The sequence below is a fragment of the Fopius arisanus genome, unplaced genomic scaffold (genome assembly GCF_000806365.1).
Source record: "Fopius arisanus strain USDA-PBARC FA_bdor unplaced genomic scaffold, ASM80636v1 scaffold00039, whole genome shotgun sequence".
In the NCBI taxonomy this organism is placed as follows: domain Eukaryota; kingdom Metazoa; phylum Arthropoda; class Insecta; order Hymenoptera; family Braconidae; genus Fopius; species Fopius arisanus.
This window is the reverse complement of record NW_011887778.1, coordinates 649,080-667,619: the sequence shown is the minus strand read 5'-3', so window position 1 is coordinate 667,619 and position 18,540 is coordinate 649,080. Positions and strand designations below refer to the sequence as shown.

Below are 18,540 nucleotides of genomic sequence, written 5' to 3'. Positions count from 1 at the left end.
CACTCTCCGTGATTCTGCGCTAGTTACTCGATTTTAATGAATTTCCAGAGCTCCGATTTCATGGAATAATAATGTCGATGATGAATTGAAAATAATGAAAATTTCATGTGAATTTTTTGATGCTGAAAATTTTGAGGGTGAAACTCGGTTTGAAATATGTAGCTGTCATTGAAAAAACTTAATGCTGAAGACTAGCTTGCAAACCAGGGGATAAAATTTATGCAGACATTGCACAACGCTGGTAAGACAGTCCGCTTTATGCTGATCCGCTTATCTCCGCCCTTGGGACTTGAAACCCACCCAAGACCATAGACTTGATACCCCAAGCCATGAACTTCATGACCACTCGGTTTGTCACAGCACTACATCCGTCAAATATCAGAATTACTCAGTGATTTAGCATGAAGCCGGGACCTGGGGCTCTTTACGACTCCGACGATAAGAATCTTTTGCCCCAAGATTGTGATAAAATGACAGTCGTAAATGATCCAGTAAAATGGAAGAATAGACACGGTGAAAATCCGGGTGAACCTCAGAGAACGAGAGAAACTGACGAGTATCAACTGGCCTGAACATTCATCCTCGAGGAATTGAGGGGAATGGCCAATCTAACGTGGAACCAAGACCATGGGGGTAGTCAGATAGAAGTGAGTTTAATGCTGGCTCACTGGGCTCTATTGCCTATTTGTGTCCCACCCTTGTGCTCAGTCTAGCGTTCTGGCCACTCCTGGATATCTTGGTGCACAAGCCAACAGTATCCTCCAAATGCTATTGGCAAGGTGCAACCAACCGCACATGCGGTATACCTCTTCTACTTCGTGTAACTCTGGAAGACACTAGCATCGCCAATCGTATATATACTATCGTCTCGAGATACAAGTGCCATTTCCTACATTGTCCTATTCAAGGGGAAATCCCAGGGCTTCCGGTCGGACTCGTTATCTCCAATGAGAATTAGGATGTCCTCCAGATGAGTTTCGCTAATTAACAGAGATGCTAGTTCCAATGAAGTTGGTAGAAGATTTTGGTAATTCTCAATTGTTCGGTCAGCTCGACGAATCAACGGAATTCCCAATTTCGAGAATAATTATATTTTTCAAATCCATTTGTAAATCCATTTGTCGACAGTTGCATTTGCCAACGCTTTTTTCAGCGGCATAAAACAACCGATTGACTGGAAATGATCTAGTAATGCCATAAATTATCACTCTTTTGTGCTGTCAGGCCTCATAAATTTTTATCTGTTTGTTCCAGGTATCTTTACAGTAATGTGCTATAACGTTCTTTGCGACAAATACGCAACACGTCAGATGTATGGATACTGTCCCAGTTGGGCACTTGACTGGGAATATCGCAAAAAAGGAATACTCGATGAGATACGTCACTATGCCGCTGATATTATCAGCCTGCAGGAAGTTGAAACTGATCAATTCTACAACTTTTTCTTACCCGAGCTCAAGCACGATGGCTATGATGGTATCTTTTCACCGAAATCAAGGGCAAAGACCATGGCCGAGAATGATCGAAAGTATGTGGATGGCTGTGCTATCTTCTACAGAACTGCCAAGTGAGTGGACTCATTTAAATTTTCCAATTACTCCCATTTTCAAAATTTCCCATAACTTGCAATTACTATTTCCATCCAATAGTAGAGATATTCTGCGATAAATTTGAAAATATCTCAATAATTTCTGAATGATCTAGCCGTACCTCTTGAGGCTGGTTTATTATATTTATTCAGCTGGGAAAAGTGGCCGCCCTGGAGAGGCAGAATGTCCTGATAACGTGAAACTCCTCCGATTCACCGCGAGCCTCTTCAGAGCCTCTTCAGGGCCTCCAAGCACTCACATTAACCCAGCCATTATATACTTTATCACTCCACCAATGTTCAACAATATCACTCGTATTGGTATTTCACTATTTACATCGGCGTCTCGCATTTATTTTCAATATCACGATGCAGTTCAAGTCCAGTTTGCGATATTTGTTAGTTGTTGGATAGAGGGAGATGGAGTGAGAGGCATTGCCCGCCGGGTTATCGTGTCCACTGTATAGTTGGAGAGAGTGAGGGCCATTATGGTGATGTATAGCCAAGCATATGCAATCTTGCTTCTACCTTGGTGCTGGTTACTATTTAAGTATTTGCCCTTCCCCTGATGGCTCTCCTCTCTTCGGGGATTTTGCACTATACTGTAACGGTTCGTTTATATCTTGAGTTGGGTACCGAACCGCTATTAAATGCTGGAGTACTGAATATATCGACCTGACTATCGACCCTCTACCTCACTCCGCTCACAACCGTTGAATTATTGCTCAAGTTTCCTATTTCATTTCGCTCGATTTATCGGTTAAAAATGAGTTAATTCCCAGTGGGTGGGGGGTTTCCTTTAATTTATCGGACAATTTGGCCACTTTTCCGGGGGTTCCACGGAAAAATTACAGGTGAACACATTTTTTCGACGGGGAATTATTTAATTTCATTAATTGATGGGCTAAATTTATCGTTTTTGTGTGAAATTCATTGATTGGGGTCGGGGGATTGCCGAAATTGGAATTTACGTGGGAATTCGGGGGAAGTGATGAATAAAATGATGTTGTTCTTTCTAAAATCAAACTTGTGATAGCCAAGTTAAATAGTAAAGAGGATAATATCTCCTATACCCTAGAATCAGAGACTGAGAGAGGTACTTTTGGACTTACGTGAGACACATGGGTAAACGAGATTGTATTCTACCTCGTGGTACGTGATATGCCTCTGCACTTTTGAGCTCCACCCTGGCAAACTACTTGGCGAATACTTTTCGGGAGTACCTGTACATCTCCCCGAGGATTTCCCCAGGTTCCGAATAGAGTCCTTTGAAATTCTGAAAGGAAAATAAAAATTGAAGCGAGATATTCTGAGCTCATTGTGAACGTGACGTACACTACGAATATCATTTGATCCCAATTATTTTCAGATTTACGTTGATAAAGGAGCATTTGGTGGAATTCAATCAACTCGCGATGGCCAATGCCGAGGGCTCGGATCACATGTTGAATCGAGTAATGCCAAAGGATAATATCGGATTAGCAGCACTTTTAAGAACCACTGAGGCTGCATGGGATAATGGTGAGTACTAAAGTTTCTCGAATAAGAGGGGTAATAAAATATTTCATTGCCCGTCGGAATTGTATTTTTGTACCTCGGATGGAGGGAAAAATACAATTCAAAGAAAAGGGAAAATCGAATCGCAAATTTATCGCTCTTTAAGCACTCATTAGAGTGTTTTTCTGTCGGTCTTTTCGAGTGCATCCTCTGATGGTACGGCAACAAAGGAACTTTTTTATTGACACTGACAGAGACAGGGAGAAATACGGAGAGTGGAGAATGAGGAAAGTTGAATGGCTTTCTACCTTCCCCCAATCCGACGTGATAAAAGTGCAAGAAGAAATCCTTTGAATAAACTTGTACGAGAGGGACTGGGAGTTTAAGGTGTTTGCACAAATTTTTTTTCAACTCCACTCGGAATACCTCAACTCACTTCCACAATTAATTTCACCTCGATCTCACGGTTATTGAGGAAGCCCCCGGAGTATTATTGAGAATCATAAAACTTGAAAATGAGTCTGAACTGCTCTATAATCGCGCATCATTCTCCCCCAGTGCTCCATTTATCCGTAATGAAGCGAATCAAGCGGCCAAGGTTGAAATTCATCTTCGAGATGAAAAACAAAAAAAAAATACAGGCCAACCAATCCAGGAGGAGTGAAAGTGAAGGAGATAATGATCACGGGAATTTAGCTCATGATAGATTTTTACCCTCAATGTATTTTCAACCTCTCTGGCAATAATTTCCCACTACAAATGGTTAACGACTCTTCGTGTATACGCATTTCTGTAATTCAAGCCAATTAACGCGTGATCCCTGTACATAATTGATGGTGGATGCAACTCTTAATCATTGGCACGCAATGCCAGAATACCGAGTAAAGAGTAAAAAGTAGATTTTGTAATGAAAGAATAATACATGAATGGCCAACAGTGCACTGAGTCATAACGTTGCTCGTAATAAATTTTCGTTGCATAGTAACGTGAGACCTCCTGCCAGTTTTATGTACGTGTATGCTCATGCATCTGGTAAACCTTGACGATTAATAAGTCGTCTGAAATACGATCGTGAGCATGTGGTACCCTCCACCTACTTCACCTACAATTATCTGTACTTGGTTTTCATGGAATTGCGCAAGGCCGAATGGCCAGTTAGCATCGAGGATTATACCTGTGAAATTGCTGTGTCCAGGTATTAAACTAAGTCGAATTATCTGGATTAATCGATATCCTCAGGGCGAATGGAGTTGATGCTCTGGGGTTGTCACGAGGGAGAGATCGATGGCATCCTTTGATGTTGATCATTATTGCAGAATCCATGTCGAGGGAATCCCGGATATTTCTGAAATTTTTAAAGCGACAATTGAGTTTTCGCACTCCGCTTGAAACTTGAATATTTTTTATACATGTCCCATCTTCACTGGCCATTCGCTCGAGTTTTATCGGAGGGAATGTGACTGATGTCAACATCTCCAAAGACCTACTCGAGGGGAAAAATCCCCGAACCGTTATTAATTTGAACACTCGAAAATCAAATCTCAAACGCTTCTCCATTCAATGTCACTCTGGCCAACCCTCGGATAGCTGATTCTCCTTTTCCAGGGGAGGGATAAAAAGGGTATAATAAAATGAACGAAATGGTAGAAAATAAGAAGGTTACTGGAAGAGAGATGTTGGTGACCGTTCAAGCGTCACGAGCGATAAGAGCTCTCTCGCGAAAGCCCACTCTTCTGATATTGATTCCCTCAAATAATTTACGAGTTCAAGGAGAGGCTTCTACGACCGGTTATGGGTACCCGGGACACCCGTGGGTTTACCTAGGCTAATTCAACGGTGATTTATTCACGTTTGTGCTCCCCCACAAACTTCCGTTGCTTCCTGAAGAGCCACTTGCCCACAATTAATCAACCAGCGATGAATTGAAAGAGCATGCTGTAAAAATTCATTTATTTATCCATGAATCAAATTATTCTCCGATCAATCAACCATTCCATATACAAATTGCAGTAATCAACTGTTGTTTGTCATTTAAAATTGATTTCTTCAGCTTTGAAAATCGCGCCCTGAGGCGGCGCTCGTACAACACCGCCTCTCGTAATCGTATCCCAAAGCTTGTGCACCACTTGATAAAACAGATCGGCAAGTTCGTCATTTCCGTCGTGCTGTCAACAAAACGTCTCGAGTCCACAAAAATTGTTAATAAACGTAAACAGCGTTGATTAATAGTGATAATTATTGTACAAACAAATGTCCGGTTACACCGGTCAGGACAATTACTGGGGCCAACCACCCCAAGGCCAATATAACTTTGAACCCGCTGGGTTTGGCCAACCTAACCCACAATTCGACTTTCAATCCTACGGAGATGATCAGGGTACGGATTATGCATATTCCCAGAAGAGCTACCTGGACCCGACGCAGGGCCACTACGGGGGGGAGATATCGTATGCATCTGACGACTACGGAAAAGGTAAATTAATTTACCCCTGCACTGAGTGTTAAATAATTCGGAGCTGATAAACAGTGTGAGAGCAAAATCCATCAACAGGATTTGATTATTTTAGCTGCTGGATTTGGAGAGGAGGAGGATGAGCCTCCACTCCTGGAGGAGCTTGGAATCGATCCAGACAGGATCATCCAGAAGACCTTGGCGGTTTTGAATCCTTTCCACCGCAGGGGACAGATTGATGATGCTACTTATCTTCTCCAGGATGCTGATCTCGCGGGACCAGTGGCATTCTGCCTCGTCCTCGCTGCTTTTCTCCTGCTCGCTGGATCCAAAGCCCATTTTGGGTATGTTTATGGGCTGGCTGTGACCTCCTGCATACTCATGTACATCCTTCAGTCTCTCATGAGCAGCACTGGGAATATTACTCTCGGATCTGTTGCCTCGGTTCTTGGGTATTGTTTATTGCCTGTCGTTGGACTCGCTGGAATCAGCATCTTCACCACCCTTAAGGGACCCTTGGGGATGGCTGTCGGTGCTCTCGCTGTTGCCTGGGCCACTCTCTCTGCTTCTAGATTATTTTCTGCCATGTCCGGGGAGGAGAAACAACGATTACTCATTGCTTATCCATGTCTCCTATTGTATGGTGTATTCACTCTGATCGTTATATTCTGAATGCGACTTACGATTTTTCGTCCGGTCTGATTATCATTTTTATTTGTAAGAGATTGTAATTACGATTTGTATTGTAAATAAATTTATTGGAATATAATTCTGGTCTTCTATATTATTGTAAAACCTTCAGAAATGAAAAAAATATTAAAATAAAATAAATATCCCTTGGTGTAAGTCATGAAAATTATATTTTTTCAATGAATTGAGCGAGATGGAATATTTTTTTTTGTTTTCATGGGGTGAAAATTAATTGACAAAATTTCCTCGGCGATTTTAGGACTGCCCACTGATCCCGCCCAGATCCAACAGCCAATTCTCGTGTGCACGGCACACATCCACTGGGATCCAGAGTTCTGTGATGTTAAATTGATTCAAACAATGATGCTGAGCAATGAGCTTCGGTCAATCCTCGATCAGGCCGGTCAGTCCTTCAGACCAGGGCACAAACCTGACTCTTCCAATGTTCAATTGCTGCTTTGTGGAGATTTCAACTCACTACCTGACTCCGGTACTCCTGCAATCCGAACATCTTACAAAATTAATTAATTAATTGATAATAAAAATTCTCTCTGATCCGATTTTTTATTTCCACCCACAGGTGTAATAGAATTTTTGACATCTGGACGTGTTGCTTCTGATCACCGTGACTTCAAAGAACTGGGGTATAAATCTTGCCTGCAAAAAATATCAGGATGTGACAAACCCAACGAATTCATTCACTCATTCAAACTTGCCTCCGCTTACAGTGAAGACATCATGCCGTATACGAATTACACGTGAGAATTATTCCTCAATCACTCGCAATCGATGAAGGCGAATTAATTGATAACGTGACATTTTAATTTTCTTCCCAGATTTGACTTCAAAGGAATAATTGACTACATATTCTACTCAAAACAAAGCATGGTCCCACTGGGACTACTGGGCCCCCTGAGTGCTGACTGGTTTAGGGAACACAAAGTTGTTGGATGCCCTCATCCTCATATACCATCAGGTAAATCATAAAAGTAAAAAATAAAAGTAATCGAATGCAAATTAATAATAATTTTTATTTTCCTCAGACCACTTTCCATTATTAGTCGAATTGGAAATGAATCCAATAGTGGGGACTAGTAATGGATTAATCTCCCGCAGGTAGCAGCCGCTACGTTCTAGGCCCAAACAATAAGCAATAAGTGAAATGATTAAGCAAAAACAAACTAGCGACTTATTGTAATGAAAGAGACGGAAACGAACGGAAACGATAAAAATATCTCAGCAACCCCCTCATCACTCCAACAACATTCTGGCTCTGGCAATAAAACTCGCAAAATACTTACACAGCGAAATGACTCAATACTCCATATTACCGCACATTGAAAACGACAAGGAAAGAGTAAGATAAAATATTTAATTAAAAAAAACCGACAGATAGCGATTTCACACTCATTCATATATGACCAGGTGACGGAAGTCGTGTTGTAATGCGTTTAGCCCATGTATAGTGTATTGCATTTTTATGGAGTTTTAAGTCCTTAATATGGAATATCATCTACGATTCACGAAGTTAACGTGTAGATACCTATTTTCCTATGAAACTAATGAAACGAATGAAATGAAATAATGAAAATATATGAAAAAAAAATGAGAATATTCCGATCAAGCCTCTGTGATATTGAGATTAACAATTGGAACAATTTCACATATTTATTAATGAACTTAGCATCTACTAGAGAAAAGGAAAATCCATTGAAAGGAAAATGAAATAAAATCTTTGACCTCTTCCTAAATGTCATTACAACATTCTCCAAAGCCAACTTTTTTGATAAGAATGCTGCCATCCATGAAAAATTGTATTTTTAAACAAAACTAAAACCAAGAAAAAAAAAGAGAAAAAGAGAAAATAATTTAAAAAGAAAAAAAATGAAAACATACACGCTATACTGGGCTGTGCGAAGTGATTGGAGTTGACTTAAAAAAAAAATACAATTTCAATGCAAGTACAAAACTGTTCTTATTGGCCACGTATATTGATAATGATAATGTTAAATAAGAGAAATAGATAATATTGTAGACGAGTGTAATTGTAAGTATGGTAATTGTAATGTTTCAACGTAATTGTAGTATCCATCTCTGGAAAAAATTATTTTTCTCAATTATTATTTTTTTCTTTTAAAACATTCACTTCATGAGTATAAACCTATCAGTTTGCATTTCTAGTATAGTTATTACATATACGTGTGAGTAATTCGCCACTTGTTGATACGGTGGTTAAAGTTTATTCGATTTGTACAAAAGTAATTAGACCATTGAAGTGAGAATTATTTTGGAAGAAGCAAGGGATCGGAATTAATTTTGAAATCTACGTTACATTTTAAAAATCATGAATTTCGATTTCTGAGGAATTTTAATCGATGATTCAATGAAATTATACATATGTATTTAGGAATTCAATGAGTTTGGAATTTGTAAAAAGGATACGAATTTTAGATGATAATTGGAGGCCACTGAGGTAAACAAGTGGTGAATTGATTGACTGCCCCAGGTCATACATAAGTGTAGTGAATGTTGTATAAATAGGTAATTTGTAGGTTTAATTGAACAAAACAGCGTCTCGCATTCTGTATTGGTATATTGGTTTGTTGGGGATATTTTTTTTCCAATTTTTTCAGCTAAATTCAGGGGTTAATGGGTGAATGTAAAATTATCTCCAGAACAAATCATTTTACATGTGATTTTAGGTCGTTGAGATAATTAAAAACAATTCACTGCTGAATTTCCATTCATAAGAGAAATTAAAAAAAAAACAATTAAGATTATATCATAACTATAGATTATAAATGATCTCGGGCCTAATTTGACAAGATGCATCATGTATTGTCTAACTGCGACAACAAAGTAATGAAGAAGTCATGTTTCTCCAAATCATTCTTACGTTATATGCCAGTAAATAATGTCGATTTGTGAGTATTTTGACGAACATCCCATTCCTTACATATTTTTTTTTTCTTTCTCATTGCGAATTTATGATTAATATACGATGGTAATAATTATTGCATGCACGCACTCGAATTTGGTATCACTTATTCGATAATATTAGGATATGAATGAAGAAAAATTGAGTTGACAATTTTTATTTTCTCGTTTCTCTGATTAGATTGTCATTTTTCCTTAGACGGCGAAGTATCGTTATCTTGACCATGAGAACTATAATTAGAATTTAAAAATTTGGGGGAATTAACGTCGAGCTATTGATATTCATGGTACGATCCATTTAATTAATTTGGATATTTTTTTGAGAGGGGGGAATTTCATGCACTAATTTTCTCTGGATAAATGCATTTTTTTTTCTCGTTTTTTTTAAGAACACGACATTAAGATTAATTGAAAAGGAACGAAGGAATAGTAGGTATGAAATGAAATGTATCATATATGATGGTGAAAATGTCTGCCACATATTTGAGTAAACGTAGCTGCTTAAAATAGATTAAAATAGGTTGCAATAGTGAATTTATGGGAGGAGATGAATCGATTTGAGTTCAAAGTGAATAAATGTCTTTGAAGAAAGCTCGATGCATCCCTGTCCATCAGTTCACTGCTGACTACACCCGTTTCCGCATTTGGAATAACGAAGAATTTCGAAGAAAAAAAATCATGATTTATCGAATTAATCGGGTCTCGCGGTAGCTAATTGGGAAATCCGAGAGTTACTTGTGCACAATTTAGTCGAAAGAAAACACGACAATTTATCACTCCTGGGTCAGTCACACTCCAAATCTCAAAATTCATTGGATAAAAAAAATGGATATTAATTCACAATACAGGATGCATCCTTCCCGATCGCGTACCAGTTTCTGAATTATCTAATTATAAGATTATGGACGCATTTTAATTTTTCGCTGCAGTGATAAATCGCCAGAGCATTTAGTCAGAATTACCATTATTGTAATCCTAGTTTCTGTTCAACCGAAGAGAACAGCAATAATTGAAAACCGAAAACATGCGAGTTTTAATATTAGTTTCATATTTTTTATAATCATGTGACGTGACATCAATATTTATGGACTATCAATAGCAAATAGAAGTGAAAATTAATCATCTCCTCCGTTCAACACGAGAAAATCAGAGATAAAAACTGAAATGAGATAATACTCGCATAATTCAAGTGCAAGAGTACAAATAGGTAGCTTTGCGAGACCTGGTAAAGTATTAAGATAGGAAAAAATGAAGAGATAAATGAATTGTGAGTTGTAAAGGCATATTACGAAGAAGGGTGTATCTAGTAGAATATAAATCAACAGTCTGGATAATTTTTTTTAATCAGCACGTTAAAATTGTACCTAAATCTGTCCCAATCGGTCCACCGTATCAAGCAAAATTGAAAAGAAATTGTGATTTTTTTTTAGTCTACGAGAAAAATGCAATAATGTATATGGGCTACGTTTTCATCATGAACAAGTGTAATGATTAATAAAAATGATGATGAATAAAAAAAACTCATTTTTCATTATTTACCAGTATTAAGGCTATTTAATTGTTTAATTATCGATACAGGAGGATTATATGTATTTGTAAATGACAGCTTCTCTGTCAACCACTGATTGGAGCTCTATTTTGACGGGACACTGGAGCCAGTAGCTGAGGAGCTCTTGGGTGTAACCGATCAGGAAATAAAATTTCCCCGGTGCCAGATTCTGTTTTATTATACCTCCTATTCTGATTATGTTGTGCTGACGTTTTATTATTATTTCCGAGAGGAAAATGTTGTGCCATGTTCCTGTCATAAAACGACGGATGAACATGTCTTCTATTGCGGTCTCAGAGGGTCTGTTGCCATCCTGAATATTTGCTGGTGAAATATTTTTTCATTTAAGAATCAATTGGAAGACGTGAATGAAAATAGAATGAAAATTTTAAATAAAATGCTATATATTTTGGGTTCCGTGGTGGTTTTAATGGATTACTCACAGGTATTGAAGGAATTCCATGACTTTCTGTGAGCCAAGTATTCAGGGGTCATCGCCATCTCGTAAGTCAGGGGTTTGTTGTGTTTCAGGGATGGCCTGTGACGACCTGACCGATTATTTTTGCTTGCAATTGCTGATATGTGGAAACACCTTTGCCAGGACTGCTGTTGCAGCGTTCGAAGACCCTAAATATTATTAAATTCACATATCCTCATATTTTATTCAGAAGATTCACAATGTTTGGATTTATTATTCGCATGCAGATTTAGGTAATTAAAGGGCTTACATTTTGTAGCAGTGACGTCATTCTCATTGGTTATTTATTTGTCAATATGAGAGGAAATCACGTGTATTTTATGTTTAAATATTTTACACCGACATTTAAAAACAGACAATCCTCAAGACTTCGATGCATAGGTTAGAATAGTAGGTTCAGTTGCAGCCTAGTCAGACGAATATAACTCAAATGATAAGTTATCAGCATGGAAATATATTTCTCTAAAAACTTTACTATCTTTGGATCGTAATTATACACACTGCTGTTCAGAGAGAAAATTGCGTACATAATTTTCAAATGAATGACAGCAGAAAAAAGAATCAAACAGAGAAAAAAATGGGGGTGGGGGGATTCAATTTCAATAATGATGTGCAGGAATTGCATATTCTAATTTTATTTTTTTTTCGAATGGAAATTATTTATTATAGTGCCCCCCAAAAATTGAAAATGAAAATTTCGGTCAATAATTCATTTGTGATTAAAATGGAAATTAATATAATGCAATAATTGTAAAGGCATGATGAGAGAATTCGTGGGATTGGAATTCGAGGGGATTGATGCAACATCCCGCGTTTCCTTCGAATTGAAATTTTAAAAAAACCTCGTGAATTCCTCATTGTCTCAACTAATCTCAAATGAATATAACTTTGACCCACTTAGAGCTTCCCCTGCAATTACAATTCCGCTTACCTTGGTGATCACATTCACGTGACGATCTGAACCCTGGACAATACAATGTATTTCGTGAAGAATCATAAACCGTTGAAAATCCGTTTCTAACAATTGCCCAACTCATCCGCTTTCCTCAATCCATTCTCCTCATCACAAAGTTCTCTCAAAAAATCATATAATTTCAAATATTTATTCACCCATTATAATTTGTTGTTTAACCCATCTTTTCCACACGACTCACTAGTCGTCACCCCGAAGAGCCCCAGAGTGAATTGTTTCAAGCCCTTCAAAGCATTTTCAATATGCCCCTTCGTTCAATCCCTCCAAAAAAAAAAAAAACAAAAACAAAGAAGCGTGCGACTATTTGACATCCATAAGGGTAGTTCTCTAAAGCGCGTGCGCAAAGGCATCAGGTTGTCGCACGCTGCTGCCACGGGAGCGTGTCAAAGGAGTTGTGTCTGTTGGGACGAGAGAAACGGGTAGTGTGCAAATGGCGCGGGTGAACGACGAAGACTACGCGAGGGTTGAGGGTGAGTTGGTGAGGGTAGAATAGCGCAGCAGTTGGGGAAGGGTAGTGAGAGAGAGGTGGAACGTATTTGAAGAGGGGTGAAGAGAGGTGGAAAGTATTTGAAGAGAGGTAAAGAGAGGTCGTGAAAGGACAGAATAGAACAGCATTAGACAAAATAGAATCGACTAGGACAGGAACAAACAGGAACGAACAGGAAAGAACAGGAAAGGAGAGAAAAGGAGAGAAAAGGAGAGAAAAGGAGAGAAAAGGAGAGAAAAGGAGAGAAAAGGAGAGAAAAGGACAGGAGGTGACATGAAAGGATCGAGGAGGGGTGTGAGGAGCGACGAGAGTGAGGGAAGAAGTAGGGGGGAGGGCGATTGCGGATGGTGGAAAGGGGCGAGAGAGGGAGAGAGTACAGGGCGGAGTGGGGAGAAGGTCGCGCAGGTTTGAGGGTTGGCGTCGGAGGAGTGGAAGGGGATAAGATAGTCTGACCCGCTCAGTCTCGTTGATCGCGGCGCCAACGAAGCCAGTGTGCCGCCGGAACGTGACAATGGCAGTAGTCGTAATTGTTGTATCGGCCATTACAACGATCAGCTGATCGGCCAAAGACGACTACTGCCCACCCCTTTTCACCATAATCTCATAAATCGGTTGGATAGTAATTTTCACTCATGCATCCAACGTGAAATTCGGGATTTTTAGTTAGAGATTTTTAGTTCTCTCGTTCACAGTGAATATTTGTGTGTTATCGGTTTGTTTACGTTTTCAATTTTTAATTTCATTGATATTATTCCGGTGTTTACACCAGTTCTAGTGAATAATTCGGAGTGCACATGTGCGCGTTCAATTTCGGAGGGCGCGAAATATCGTTCCTCAGTGTAAATTAAGGACAAATGTGTCGTAATCATGCCAGCTAGGAAGTACAGAAGGGATACTAGTGAAGTGAGCTGCTGCCTGAAGTACGTGATCTTTGGATTTAACGTTTTATTCTGGGTGAGTTGAATTTTTTTGAATATTTAATTTATTAATTAAGGAGTTTGTGGAGGAGGTTTCGCACTCTGAGTTCGTGCATTTTCGCGGGTGTTCTGGGGGAGATTATGAAGGGGCGAAAATAACATCGCCTTTTATGTGGTAACGTACCAGTGTTTATGGCGAACTGGGGGGGACGATGCACAGAAAAAGAGAGACAGTAAAAAAGTTTTATAACTTGGCGCTGGGTTGCCAGGGTAGTATAGCCTCAATGCACAGGTATCCCTTATGGTGCATTTCGCCTGCTCCAATTGCAGTACATGTGGTGCACGTCGCGGTCTGGTTATTGCTACATGCATGCCAGACACGTGAATGTGTATAAACATTTGATCCCTCAATTTTTTTTCTCTCTCTCTTTTTTCCTCTGAAGTACGCCAACAGTTTCGCAATTTTCGAGACACAAAATTTCTCTCTCAAAATAACATAGCAATTCATGAGTTAAAAAATTGAGATATGGCTTAAATCTTTTTTTTTTAATTAAATCTTGACAATTTTCGGAATTGAAATCACCACGAGGATTGCGTAGTGCTCTAGGAGATAAAATAAAAAATAGGAATAAATAGGCATCTGCCCGCCAAAATAGGAGATATCACGCATGCGCCGGTCGATTATTTAGAATTCGAATTTACAGCCGACAAGTTTTCATCTGGTGTAGAATACATGCAACTGAGTCTTACTCGTGCTCCTAACATGGTAGAAATTAGCATACCACCCCCTGGCGACAATTATTCCACTGGCGTGACTCGATTTTTTTGCGTACATTAAGTTTCCCAGGGTGACGGGTACTAGAAGTAACTCAAAAATGTCACGTTACCAAGAGGGGATAATGGCAAAAACATATCATGAATAGATATGCTCAGCATTATTTTTTTCTCTCCATCCTGCTCTGTCCCTTTGTCTCTATCTGGGCTTCACAAATATTCACATCCAATAATGCAAAAAGGCCTTGTAGAGAAAATGCAGAATCGCGTGAAGGCGCGTTTCGTGTTACGTTAGTAACACGCAATGCCGGTGTATACTGTTCTTTATGAAAACGTCAGTGTATTGCCCCCTTTGCCAGAGTCCCTTCCGCACAAATACATGGATAAATTTCTTCAGGGATGTATACACATCGCCACTTTTTACTGTCCCTGTTACGTCCGATAAGAGCAATGGGGTATCCTTCCTGCTCCCTCTCGATGGGTTTTTCCGACCGAGGGTTTGTTGGGTTGCGTTGAGAGGCGTTTGAGGAATCTTATTATAAAACTTGCCCCGTCGAGAGACTCTCGCTGAAAACCGGTTTTTACCATTCTACCGGTTAAACTCCACTAGTTCGATACAAACTCGGGGAGAATCAAAGGTGCGCCAACTCCAACGAGCTATTTGTCTTCATGATTCGAATAAGCCGTGTTACATCGATGTGTTATCGGTACCGATATGAAATATTTATCGGATCGATTTATCGGATCGATTTATCGAGTCTCCAGGATTTCGATAGCCGACAATGAGGTTAGAGCGATGGGTAAAGCTTTGGAAATTGTCGCAGCACTACGCCAGCGTTTCGCCAGCATTCCGCCGATGCTCCACAAATGTTACTCGTTTACAAGGTTTACTCGTCTCTTTGATTTTTCATTGGGGATCAATCTGGGGATTATAGCATCGTTCCGGGACGATTTTTGGAATGTCGGTTCAACCATGGCCGACCGTCGACGCATCTTGTCGCAGCACCGGGAGGAATGACTTTTCCACAGAAGTAGGGACATGGACCTTTCACACGTTCGAAGAATAGGCGAGATAGGAATTATTCGCGTAATAAAGACCTTGAGGGGTCATAACTTTCTTCTCGACCGCCCACACCCGGCTCCCAGCCTTTTACAGACTACAAAGAAACAGTCCTCATTACATTCCGCCTTCGTGCGACTTTGAATTTCGTTCGTTCTCGCTTCCTCTCTCAGTTTTTCACTGTCTGGATTATATCTTTTTTTTTCTCTCTCTCTCTCCTCTCACTCAGCGAAACAACCGTTAGGGTCCGGGTTTATTCCCAGGTGTATGACTGTGTACTTGCCGGATTACAGCAGAAAAAAAATCCCCTCGCTGTATAATCGTATCCCCAGCGAGAGGGAGGATAGAGCACCGGAAATTAGAATGATCTTCCCATTCGTGGGTTTCATTGAGAATGATAAATCATTGTTTTTCACGTTAACACTGCACCCTCCCAAGTGCAATTTTTTGTTACTGTTGTCACTTTTATCGAAATATCATCGGGAAGAGACAATTTTATTTTTCAATTTGGCACCTTTTAATCTACTTTTTATTTCATTGAAATTAATATTTCGAGCTTTTTGTCTCGATATCTGATATCTGGAGGACCAATATTCTCGTTTTCTTTTTTCTACCCGCTCTTTGTCTCGCTGGCGATTGGCAACAATGACGTCAAGGTTTTTCCCTTTCTTTGGGTCTCGGCTCACTTTTCCTGGATTATATCGAGTGTGAAGAAAAAAAAACTTAAAATGAACAAAACCAAGGCCATGTCACTTCTATCGTAGCCCGCATCCACCACGTTTGGCTCACCAGTGTTTTTGTTTGATACCAATCTTCTGAAAAACCACTTCAAGGGAGAGAAAAAATAAAACGAGGAGTAAAACGAAACAATTGGAACGTGTCCTCTGGCTGTTAATTTTTTTTCTACCCGTGACCGAGGGAAGCCAAAAGCGTTTGAGGGACAATGTTACACCGATGAGTTTTATTTTTGGTTTTTTTTTTCTTTTCAACTTTCTTTATCCCCTTTGTGTACAGGATATTGAGGATATTGACGATTTTTGAGTTTACGTTATTTCCAATAAGGAATTTCATATTTTTTACTGCTGACGTTTTTACGAGGCAGTAACCCATGGTAAATATTTCCTCACACTTGTGTTTCACCGTCACATTTCATTACCTTGAGCGACACGAACAGCAGCAACTCACTTTCAATTCATATCATTCCGTTTTATTACCTTATCTCCTTGTCTCTTTTATTTCCGCGTCTGAGCTGACTTTTTTTTTTACTTGTTTCTTTTTTTTTTCGGGGGGCTTTTGCCTTGTTATCCTTTGTTTGGTGCACCTGATGTCTATCCACTTGGCGAAGCTGACTTTAATCGAATTACAAGAGGTATTATACAGAGTCGAAGTTGAAACAAGTGAAGTGTGTAAAGTTTTCCCCTGTGTCACTCAACACCACGTGTACCCTTCATCATGACGACATTAAACTCACATCATTCGCATGACTTGCACTTGCACTCGGTAGAATTTTTATGGTTAATTTGACTATAACCGAGTCGTCAGAGAAGCAAACATTTGCAACAACATGAAAGTGTAGTGTATTCACAATGAATGAAGGTTCGATGCTAATTCGTATAGATTTTCCGAACTTTTTTTTCTCTCGAAAGCTCACTTGAGTCATTACTGTCAGTACTCAAACATTGGAAATATATAACTCACGGTTAACTCGAAAATTCAATGAAAACTTGGAGGTAATTGGATTTTGTATGAGGGTGAGTGAGTTATGAAAATGCTATTAACTTGCATTGAGCGTAAATTTAGCTCAAAGGTACCTTATTCAAGAGTCTCCATACCAGTGTGTGCTTTTGATGCACTATATCTTCATCGTCTTTGAACGCACCCAGCATCGACTTTTCATGACATTTCAAGCGTCGTAGACGTCTTTTGATACTAAATAAACCTGCGTGATAGTCGAGAGAGTAGATACCGCAGTTGGAGAAATTGACAATGGAGAAGATAGCCCGGTATATGTGGGAGATTCCATTCATCTGCCACTGTGGCTCCTTATGTGAAACTTACACTGCTCAATGGAGAGTTGGGTATAGCTCAGAAGTCGAGGGACATTAATCAGATTCTCTTTTCTGCTCCCTTTCATTCTCCTTGACTTGTTTTTTTTATCTTTTTTCGGCTCTTTCAAGATACCTTTTGAGAATCCCCAGTGATTGATTCACTGTAACTATACAGCGATATACATGCTGTACGCCAACCAGTATGATGTCAATTTTTTTTGTCAATTTAAATTAGTCCATTGTGGGATTTTCAACGAGATCGTTGAATGGCTCTCATCCAGACGATTGACGACCCCTCCATTTCAACGGCAATATTGAGCTGATTTTCGATTATTCTGCATGAACGGAAGTGCACACGGGGGACAAAAAGTTTATGGTCAATTTTCAAGTGGGACAAACAACTGGGGACAAACTAGGAGTTTCAGGATGAGTTCAGACTGATTCCGCTGGAGGTATATGGGTGATTGGTTTTCATCGTTGCAACGTGGCTGGTTGGATGGAAATGTTCAACGTATGTATCAGAGAATTCGAATGCCCTGGCTAGGTATAATGGAATCATAAACTAACGTTGTCCACGTTGCTGCAAGTTTGTATACCCTGACTGGTGGTGGGTTGGCATTCTGGGTATGGGGTTGGAGATCTATTGTTCAGTCTTGTTGGAGTGCAACTGTGTTTGTACGTTTCTGTCTCACTTACTCCAATGGAATCTCGTCTATCGGGTCGATTCCAGGCGCGGTCTTGCGACAGATTTGATTGGTGCCGTCGACTCACGAATCGGCTACGCCTATGTCTAGTTTCGTTTATCCTTCGTACATCCTCGCAAAATGTGAGCAAACGCAAATTCAATTTCAATTTTCACGGATTTTCTGGCTCCTCTTCGGGTATCTATTTTATCAATGATCCCGTGTTTGTAGAAATCGACTGACGTCGTTTCACTTCAGCTCATCTCATTGGTATAATTTAGCTATGTGAAGTTGGCATCGAAGTTTGAAAAATCTAACTTTTTTTTGTTGGTTTGGATTGTACTCATTGAGTACTTGAATGTACCCTGTGCACTTTTTTTTGTACCCTCTTACTTTAGCCCTGAAGC

At 39.6% G+C, this 18,540-nt stretch overlaps 4 protein-coding genes across 14 annotated transcripts in view; 3 read left to right on the top strand and 1 right to left on the bottom strand.

Moving 5' to 3' along the window:
* Positions 1–7,823, top strand: part of twin (CCR4-NOT transcription complex subunit 6-like twin) — a 287,376-nt gene extending 279,553 nt beyond the window's left edge. For all 5 annotated transcript variants that reach the window (XM_011304860.1, XM_011304858.1, XM_011304862.1 and 2 more), the window contains 6 exons: positions 1,255–1,567; positions 2,958–3,109; positions 6,487–6,717; positions 6,808–6,985; positions 7,064–7,203; positions 7,271–7,823. In XM_011304860.1, coding sequence (XP_011303162.1) covers positions 1,255–1,567; positions 2,958–3,109; positions 6,487–6,717; positions 6,808–6,985; positions 7,064–7,203; positions 7,271–7,347 — 1,091 coding nt within the window. In that variant the 3' untranslated portion in view covers positions 7,348–7,823. The remainder of the gene's footprint in view (positions 1–1,254; positions 1,568–2,957; positions 3,110–6,486; positions 6,718–6,807; positions 6,986–7,063; positions 7,204–7,270) is intronic.
* Positions 5,225–6,306, top strand: Yip1d1 (Yip1 domain-containing 1). Its single transcript, XM_011304857.1, has 2 exons — positions 5,225–5,558; positions 5,653–6,306. Exons 1-2 carry the CDS (start codon positions 5,336–5,338, stop codon positions 6,207–6,209), a joined length of 780 nt encoding a protein of 259 aa, XP_011303159.1. The 5' UTR covers positions 5,225–5,335; the 3' UTR covers positions 6,210–6,306.
* Positions 7,824–10,689: 2,866 nt separating the features above from the next.
* mRpS24 (mitochondrial ribosomal protein S24) lies at positions 10,690–11,619 on the bottom strand. The gene is made up of 3 exons (XM_011304847.1): positions 11,442–11,619; positions 11,157–11,340; positions 10,690–11,037 (listed from the first exon to the last, which is right to left on the bottom strand). The coding sequence occupies exons 1-3, from the start codon at positions 11,466–11,468 to the stop codon at positions 10,748–10,750; spliced, it is 501 nt and encodes a 166-aa protein (XP_011303149.1). The 5' UTR covers positions 11,469–11,619; the 3' UTR covers positions 10,690–10,747.
* A 1,468-nt stretch (positions 11,620–13,087) lies between these two features.
* The window catches only part of Tsp26A (Tetraspanin 26A), a 76,594-nt gene continuing 71,141 nt past the window's right edge, over positions 13,088–18,540 (top strand). For all 7 annotated transcript variants that reach the window (XM_011304845.1, XM_011304846.1, XM_011304841.1 and 4 more), the window contains exon 1: positions 13,088–13,605. In XM_011304845.1, the coding sequence (XP_011303147.1) occupies positions 13,519–13,605 (87 nt within the window). In that variant the 5' untranslated portion in view covers positions 13,088–13,518. The remainder of the gene's footprint in view (positions 13,606–18,540) is intronic.

Bases quoted from the DNA above. Each gene is read 5' to 3' on its own strand.
- Yip1d1 (XM_011304857.1), top strand. From the start codon at position 5,336: ATGTCCGGTTACACCGGTCAGGACAATTACTGGGGCCAACCACCCCAA. The intron at 5,559-5,652 runs GTAAATTAATTT...TGATTATTTTAG, and splicing joins ATCTGACGACTACGGAAAAG to CTGCTGGATTTGGAGAGGAG.
- mRpS24 (XM_011304847.1), bottom strand. From the start codon at position 11,468: ATGAGAATGACGTCACTGCTACAAAAT. The intron at 11,341-11,441 runs GTAAGCCCTTTA...AATAATATTTAG, and splicing joins TGACGTCACTGCTACAAAAT to GGTCTTCGAACGCTGCAACA. The intron at 11,038-11,156 runs GTGAGTAATCCA...ATATTTCACCAG, and splicing joins ATGGAATTCCTTCAATACCT to CAAATATTCAGGATGGCAAC.